General features: G+C 56.3%; 1 protein-coding gene across 1 annotated transcript in view; it reads left to right on the plus strand.

Annotated features, from left to right (window-relative positions):
- Window positions 1-251: 251 nt before the first annotated feature.
- Window positions 252-334, plus strand: part of EMH_0084720 (uncharacterized protein) — a gene marked incomplete at both ends in the record, with an annotated part of 291 nt that continues 208 nt past the window's right edge. Inside the window, one exon of the mRNA XM_013500802.1 lies at window positions 252-332. Within this exon, the coding sequence (XP_013356256.1) occupies window positions 252-332 (81 nt within the window). The remainder of the gene's footprint in view (window positions 333-334) is intronic.

The raw sequence follows: 334 nt of genomic DNA on the forward strand, positions 1-334 counted from the left end.
GCACCCTTCCTGTTGCTGCTGTCCGCAGCAACAACAGCAGCAGCAGAGAGAGCAGCAACAACAGAGCCTCCTGCTGCTATGCTCAGCAACAGCCGCAGCAGTCAGTGATAGCAGCAGCAGCAGCAGCAGCAGCAACAGCAACAGGAGCAGCAGCAGCAGCAGCTCGAAGCAGTTGTTTGTGTGTGAGATGCACAGCCCTAGAATGCAGCAGCAGATGAAACTGCGTTCCCTTTGAAGACACGAAGGAGACAATGCATGTCCATGAGCAGCAGCAGCAGCAACAGCAGCAGCAGCAGCAGCAGCAGCAGCAGCAGCAGCAGAACTTCTCACCTCA

The sequence above is a fragment of the Eimeria mitis genome, genomic scaffold (genome assembly GCF_000499745.2).
Source record: "Eimeria mitis Houghton genomic scaffold, Emh_scaff5888, whole genome shotgun sequence".
Classification (NCBI taxonomy): domain Eukaryota; phylum Apicomplexa; class Conoidasida; order Eucoccidiorida; family Eimeriidae; genus Eimeria; species Eimeria mitis.